The sequence below is a fragment of the Notolepis coatsorum genome, assembly GCF_963971535.1.
Source record: "Notolepis coatsorum genome assembly, chromosome: 13".
Lineage (NCBI taxonomy): Eukaryota > Metazoa > Chordata > Actinopteri > Aulopiformes > Paralepididae > Notolepis > Notolepis coatsorum.
In genome coordinates this window covers 50030983-50039398 of record NC_140177.1, presented here as the reverse complement: position 1 = coordinate 50039398, position 8416 = coordinate 50030983, and the positions used below count along the sequence as shown (strand labels likewise).

The following is an 8416-nucleotide window of genomic DNA, read 5'->3' as shown; positions in this document are numbered from 1 at the left end:
TCTCGTTTTCTCCAATCACTTTAATTACAGTGCTTTTTCCTCACAAAACAAAAGCTAACAACTTTACATAAAAATGTTTAGACAAAGTTTGCTAAGAGATTAACATAGTTTAACAAATGTTTAGGCAGTTATCAAAAGAAAAAGGGTTTAATGCACCGCTAAGACGTTTTCCAGAGCACTAGACTAGAGTGAAGTAACACCCACACATTTTAGATGAGCAAGCTTGAAAATATAGGCAACATGTGTCTTGGAAAAGAAGACCGAAATATGGCTTGTTTGCCTCAAAGACGACGTAATAAATGAAGGAATACTTGCACTATGCTAAAAGATGTAGCTCAAACTAATTTTGTATTGCCATCGAAATGCCTCTCTTCCCAATAGATTGCATTAAATCGTTCTCAAAAGGCATGTTTTTCTTCTTGGAGGCTATTGTAAGGACACTAGGAGCATCTGTGTGCAAGTGCTTTTGTTAAAACAATTACATCACACAGCACATACATTAGGTTACAGTATAGGGCTGTTAGAATTCTGATACCCTGTACACTTGTCCTCAGATTTTCAATGCACTCCAACCCTTGGGGCACCTGCGGACCGACAACTTGTGCAGCCAAATAATGTAAACAATCAATTAGCTAGTCCCATCTCGACAATCATTTGCATGTCTGACGAGACCAACAGACCACATCATGCATTTTTGCTAATTCAGGTATATTGCAAAGGCAGAACATGATAAACCTGAGACACTGTCATACAAACACAAAAATTGAATGCCGACCGAACAGACAGCACCTCTTGTCAATTATAAAGCAAGTAGATGAGAGATCATGGCAGCCGTTTCTCAAGTCAAGCTAACAGACACAGTATAAGAAAAGCTGGTAAGTGTTCACAGGAGTTCTCCTTGAAGCTGACTGACTCAATAATCACAGTCCAAATAGTACAACTAGGTAATGCCAGTGTTTGCTAATGGTACTTTGAGGGCTGGATATACTGGTGGCATTTGTAAGTAAGCATAATAGCTGCAAGTAGTGCTTACGTAGTATGTATAATTCATTCATTATCAATCGATGAATACAACACTCCGTACAGTATAAATGGCCAGTTTTACATGCAAGCTGATGTAAGGAAGTCACCAGGCTGCAATGGGATCCTTGGGCCCATGTTCGCTGGTACATTTACATTATTTGCCTCCCTTTTCTCATTTACTACACATATGACTGCCAAAAGGCCAGGAAGATAAATAACCCCCGGTGGATTTAGTAAGTGTGCAATAAGCTACCCTATTACCAAGTACTTAGATATTTACATTCAATAAAATAAAAAAGAAAGACCGACAGCTTTACAAGATTAAAACCCCCGCCCACCGGCCTGTATTGGTTTTGTAGTTAGAGATGAAATGAGGGCAGCTTCCAGTACTTTTTTTTTCTTTTCTTTTTGACAAGGTAGCTCAATTTGCAACATCAGAGGAGTACAGAGCAGGGACAGAGAGTTGGAACAGTATATGGATGATTATTTCTTGAGCTGGTTAGACAACCAATCCAGTCCTTCATATAGTCCATCACCGCTGGTGGCGCAGGTCGCCTGGATGTACCAGGATCTGTTACGGAGGGAGTGGAGTCCCAGCTTGTCTGTGATTTCTGCTGCGTTCATTGCATTTGGAAGGTCCTATAGAACACAGACGGAGGCAACGCATTAGACAGCCTGCCATATATGTAGTACACACTAGGACCCTGATTAGACAGCCTGCCATATATGTAGTACACACTAGGACCCTGATTAGACAGCCTGCCATATATGTAGTACACACTAGGACCCTGATTAGATAGCCTGCCCTATATGTAGTACACACTAGGACTCTGATAAGCACAGGTAAAGCTGGCAGGAAATGGGCTGGTATTCTATCGAGAGGTGGCACAACATCAGACAACGCCGCCTAACGCCTTCCGGCTGGTATTACAGATCATTGGAATCCCTCCCCCTTGGACTGTACGCTGATCTAAGAAGTCCGGTCCAGGTTTTCCTTCTCGGGCATGCAGTATCGTTATAACACATGGACTGGGGAGACTGGGAGCAGCGTGGATTATGCGTTTGACATATAATGTTGGATCAATAAACGCGATCAATATTTGGAATGGCGATCAGGGATTGGATTAATCTTTTTGCAGTACATCAGATGTGAGTTAAGGACTCTATGTTACCAATCTCGGGTTAATCCGAGGTTTCTTTCGTAACGATCACGCATGTGTGTGTGCGTGCGGTTGGCTGTGACCAAGGCACGGCGAAGCGACTTTTCAGCCCCCCGCTCCTGTTCGTGCATGAGGACACATAATACCGATAATCTAGCGTTATTTTCAGAACGATTCATAAATCAAGCGACAAATGGCACGATTTCTAAGGAAATGCATTGAAGCGCGGTTAGAGACAGAATCGCTCTGGAACTATACTCCGATTCACCACGGTATAAAACGGAAATGTATGTATGAAAAAATTCTGTTTTTTGCATGTTGACTGGAAGAAACTCACTGACAATCAACGTGTTTATTAGATCCATAACTATAATATTTCATATAGGTTTAGCACTCGCAAAAATGGCATTCTCCCCATTGCATTACAGCGATGGCGTTCTAACCAGAAGGTAAACAGTGCCCCCATGGCGTCCATTGAGTTAAGGACGTTCATTTTAAGTTCAATGTTATGCTTTAAACTGGAGAACGGTGACAAACTGGATCTCTTCTAGACACCACCCACCCACCCATTCATAGATGAGCCACTTTATTTTAGGATGAGAAATCTTTCTAATAGAAATATCATGTTGGATGATGGAATATCTAGCTCACCTGTTTGTTAGCGAACACCAATAGCTCTGCCTCTCGCAGCTCGTCTTCTGCCAACATCCTCATCAGTTCCTCGCGGGCCTCGTTCACTCGCTCACGGTCATTGCTATCCACAACAAAGATGAGACCTGAAACACGCAAAGCAAAGGGAACAGCCAGGTTCAGTGTGTGGGGGAAGAACATCCATGAGAGTGGGTCCAAAATGTCACTTATTTGGCAGGATAAACAGGCCTATCAAAAGCTAATACATTCGGACGAATGCTTACCCTGTGTGTTCTGGAAGTAATGGCGCCATAACGGTCGAATCTTGTCCTGACCCCCGACATCCCACACCGTGAAGCTGATGTTCTTGTACTCTACAGTCTCTACGTTAAAACCTGGAAAGGAGACAGCTGGTCAACAAACGGCCTACACAATGTCTACAGCAGTATGGAGAAAGGACAAACCACTATGTATCTGAACAGACTTTCTTAAAGAGTAATTACACAAGAGATTGTGTTTTTTGAGCTGTGTGTATATGCCTTCTATGTAGTGAAACCTATTAATCCTGGTCATCGTTTCAACATTTCTGGGACAAAATCACAGCAGAGAATACAGGCAGAAGAGTGTCCTTGTGCTGCCATCTAGCGTTTGAAATTTGCAACCTGCTGCATACTCTGGCCCCACAGATTGTGACGTGAGACTACCTCTTTGGAGGTGAAACATCACAGCTGGGATGGGGTCAGAGTTCAGCCTCTAGTGGAGAAAATTGTTGCTGCCCCCAGCAAGCGATTGGTGGATCAGCTCATGCAAGGACTGTGTGCTGCTGACCTGCTGCGTCGCTCATTTCAAGCTTGTGCTCATTTCAAGCTTGTCCTAGTTAGAGACAGATGTGTGACGGAACCGGCACAGATCTTTAGCCAAGACCAGCAGCTCTATGGGTCACTCTTTCGGTTGGTTGATCCAAAAAAATAACCCTGTTTTCACCCTAGGAGGCTGAAACTGGGCATGGTTCATGTCACTTGGTTAAAAGTGGGTGCAGCAATGGGAGTGGCCTATCACAAAAAGGTTACAGCTATTGCAAATTTATGCTTTACAGATTACATAAAGGCACAAATGCGATTTTTTGTATAGTCTCCCTCTGGCTCTGTCTGGGATTATTTCAGAATGAACTGCTATAAAGATATATTGTATCCGTTAGTTAAATTAATAAGCAGATAATTTGTTTGCTTTCGCTAAAGCTATAAATGAATGACTCTCCTCTCCTCTAAATCCACTGCTACCGACTGCCCACCACCGCTCACTCGTCTATCCGTCTCTCTCAAACTACCGTAGTAGGCAGAGGGGCGTTCCAATACGCTTGACACATCTTACTCTTCTAGGGAGTATGGGGGGGAATGTGTGAGTGGAGCAGGGACATGTCATTGGCACCTCCCATCATAGATGTTGCACTGATAGGGGTGTAACGATCTCAATACAGAATCGGAGGGAGGAAAAGTATGAAGTCTAAATAGAGTCTCTACAGTAAATACAGTCTCTGTTAAACTATATTGACGATCATTCTCATTCAAGGCTACTACTATTAGCATAATGCTTAACACATTCCCTGCCACGCTTATATCCATCAATGTTTGATCACTGCCACCAGTCTAAGCCTATGGAGATGTTTACCTTCTTTGCAGGGCTATAACTTTTGAAATTGTATTGCTAAATTGACATTACTATGGCCCATTCAACATCGATTATCTATCGTTCAGGATGTAGGAACGTTTAACTTTTTCATTCATAGGTTCATACGAAAATACCGTCTAGAATATAAATATGTTTTTATCGTTTTCGGCAGTAATTCCTAGAACGTGAGATATAGGCATAAACGCATATATAGATTATCAAATGCTGTTTGTTGGTGATACACGCTATATTAAAAATTTCAACTGTACATGATACTAAACGTTATGACTGATCATGCGCAGGTGAACGGGGGGGGTCGTTTATAATTCTGTGATCGTCAGTAAATGCTTTATGTAGTATGGGTGATATATTGATCGGAGCAGTTTGCATGGATAATAATAAACAAACGAGCTGAAAATAGGGCTGGGCGATATGGCCTAAATATGATATCACGATATTTTCTGACCTTTCGGCGATACACGATACGCATCACGATGTTTTTCTTTTTTTCCCCAAACAATTCATTATGAGGCTTACCAAGACAGTATTTGAGTTTGCAAGCTAACATTAAAGACAAAATAAAATACCCATGCATTTAGCATTTTTATATTATATATTAGATTTTGATTATTGGATTATTAGATTATATATTGCATATATTTAGCAATGAGATATTATATGATTTAGATAGGAAATATGATGAATTGAAAATGGGGGACCCTGATGTAAACAAGACGAACGTCTTTCTCTGGTCTGCATCCTCCAGTCCACTGTTGACTGTTGTTGTATTGAGCTGTACTGTATTGTGTACCTATGCTGCAATCTGTTAATAACGTTTATATTCATTCAGTCGGCAAACAATCATTTTGATTGACAGTCGCGTCTGCCAATTACGTCACATCGCTTGCACCCGCCCTGCTGTTCTTAGCACCAATCGGCAAGCGCGTATTCATTTTTTACTTCCGCCATTGGAGATCTCAATGAAAACAACAATGGCAGCGGTAGCTCGCCGCGGCCGACGTTTAGCTTTTAGCTCTGCAGAATGACTAAACGACTGGAGGCATAATGATTTTACTGCAACGGATGTTATAATAAAAGCCTTTCCATACATCTGTCTGATTGAAAACGTTATTAACAGACCGCAGAATGGGCACAACGGAGTCAGCACGGGCTGAGATATGAACGGCTAATGCTTGCTATATCTAGGTCGACCTCGGTCGTTGCTATGTAAATACGCTGATGTTACTACATAAGTAGTAACTTTTGATGCAGTAGTGTGTGTGTGGGGCAGCGCTGTTCAAAAGTGTCAACGTGTGGACCAGATTGACGCAACACAAGCCTCTTGGGCAAAACATCCACCAGGGGGCAGTATTGAAGCGTTGCAGAGTTGTGCATGCTCCCACTGCATCAGACGAGGCTCCGTGAGGGAATTATGAATAACATGGCGAAAAAATGATATATGATCTCAATAACGTCGTACGCCGTGGATTGGCAGAATTAGCATGAACTTGAAACACGTCGTAAGCCGTTTCCGGCTATATATATATATTATATACTACATCTATAATTAGAACTCTGTTAGTATGACTACATCTTAACATACAGAATTGAAAATTAAATCCAATCATGACTTCAAATTCTAAACGTGTATAGAATCTGAAAGATGGGTGCATCGTCACACCCCTATTCGTTGAGTTAGACCTACGGCACCTCCAAGAGGCTCAGTGGTGAGCGGCCAGTGTTCTGGAACCAGGCTCCTCTACATCAACTCTCCAAAACACTGCGGTACAGCACACCAGTCCCCCCACAGTAGCAGTCTGTGTTTGGCAGTAGCGACGCTACAAGTGGCAGTGTTAGTAGCTTAACTAAATTTCCCAGTAGCGTGGTGGTGGCATCAGTGTTGACTGAATCAAATAACTTAGTAGCGAGTAGGGCTGTCTTAAATACTTCGAAGCTTCGTTCGATGGCACAAGCTTCGAACATAAAAAAAAATCGAAGTTTAAACAAATAATTTTTTTTTGTCTCAAATCTTGCGCCTCCATTCCAATGAAACGAAAGTAAGCGGCGCCTCGACTCCACCTCTCTACAACAAGCATGTGGAGATTATCTGTGTTGAAAACAACAAGGACATGTGCAGCAGACATGTCGACGAAGAAGTCATAAGACGTGTGGTTACACTTTAAAATATGCAAAGACAATGCCCAAAAAGCAGAGTGCCAGATATGCCAGAAGAAAATGGCATATCACAACTCTACAACAACTTTGTCAAATCACCTAAAAAACGTAAGTATCGTTGTACACGACGGCGACGCCACACAAAACATTAATAAGGCTATGCCTATGCTGCTATGACTAATGTGTTACCAAGTTGGCTAATTTAATTGTAATCATCTGCTTTTGTAGGTGCATTGTCTGATATAATTATAAATTAAATATAATATAATTGTTTGCTTGATAGACAAAGGTTGCAACATAATTATGTAATGTCATGTCGTTGGCTGTGAGAGCAGCCCCACTGCACCCAGGCAGTGCAGCCGAGTGAAACCTTGTTGGCTGCGTCACAGTCACGAAAGGGGCTACTTAATTAATTAATCCAATCCACTTTATTTATAGAGCACATTTAAAAACAACAAAGTTTACCAAAGTGCTGTACAAGTCCCACAACTAAAATTAAAATCGAAGCTCGGCCCCGAAGCTTCGATTGCCAAAAAAAGCTTTGAAGGTCAGCCCTAGTAGCGAGGCTCTTATTGATGAAGTAGTGTGGCGAGGCTCTTATTGGTGAAGTAGTGTAGCGAGGCTCTTATTGGTGAAGTAGTGCGCTAGCGTCCATACAAGCTAACAAGCATTTCTGAAGCTCAAGTTCTGCTGTAGCCTGAAATAAAACAGCTAAGGATCGGTACGTGACGTCACCGTCACACACAGGCCTGTATGTGTAGCAGACGGGAAGGAAGCAAGACGTGGAACTCCCTAACTACTTCTGTCACTAGCTCTTTTTTTTATTATTATTAGCGATCTGAATTCATATTTCATCATCCGAGTCTACCGTTGGGAAACCAGCCCCATCAGGAGCTCAGATGTGAAAAAAGCGTCCCCTATCGTCTCCCGGATGGTATTGCACCCATTGGAATGGAGTCAATGAAAATGCATGAAAAAAGAAAAAAAACTCCGGAATCCACATTTTACTTCTCACGCATGTAACCGGAGATCATCCCAGTCATTCTGGACCATCAGAACAGCATGTAATATGTGTATACAGTATGTAGCGTTGGATCAATAAAAGGATCGATTTTTGGAATGGCAATCAGGAATTGGAATAATCTTTTTGGATACCATCTAATCTCAGGTAAGGAATCTATTTTACCAGTCTTAGGATAATCAGACCTGTTTTCACGGAGATATAAGCTTTTCCCCTATGTGTGATCTGGCTGTTTGGCTGTGCGAGCGATCAGGAACTAAGAGAATTGATTTTCAGATTGCGGCCCCAGTGTGCATACGTACACATATACTATCGATAATCTAGCGTTTATTTGAAAGCGATCCATAAATAGGCTGCAAAATGACAACGTTCTAGAATATTCTAGTACAGGGCGTTTATCACGGAATCTTTTTTATTTTCCTTGAAAACGAGGGCTTTTCAAAATGCTATAAAACAGAAATGAACCGATAAAAAAAACAATCCGCTTCGACAATGTTGACTGGAAAATGAGTCATTGATAAGCGACGGGCAGATTAGACACATAGCCATAATTTAAAACATAGATTAGGCGTTTTTAACGCTAACATTGAAGTGGGTGCTGGGCATTCAAGCACTAAATCGTGGGCGCTGAAAGTGTTAATCAACATCTTCAGTTTCCACATCAATGAAAATGTGGCAGAATTAGCTAATGAGCTAGTTTCCATCTGTAGTCCCTGCCTAACATGCATGTCTTTATGGT

The 8416-nt window shown here is 41.8% G+C and overlaps 1 protein-coding gene across 2 annotated transcripts in view; it reads right to left on the bottom strand.

The window, feature by feature from the left end:
• Nucleotides 1-2: 2 nt before the first annotated feature.
• Nucleotides 3-8416, bottom strand: part of arf1 (ADP-ribosylation factor 1) — a 52791-nt gene continuing 44377 nt past the window's right edge. For both annotated transcript variants that reach the window (XM_084327465.1, XM_084327466.1), the window contains exons 3-5: nucleotides 3098-3208; nucleotides 2835-2959; nucleotides 3-1662 (exon numbers count right to left, since the gene is read on the bottom strand). In XM_084327465.1, the coding sequence (XP_084183591.1) occupies nucleotides 1507-1662; nucleotides 2835-2959; nucleotides 3098-3208 (392 nt within the window). In that variant the 3' untranslated portion in view covers nucleotides 3-1506. The remainder of the gene's footprint in view (nucleotides 1663-2834; nucleotides 2960-3097; nucleotides 3209-8416) is intronic.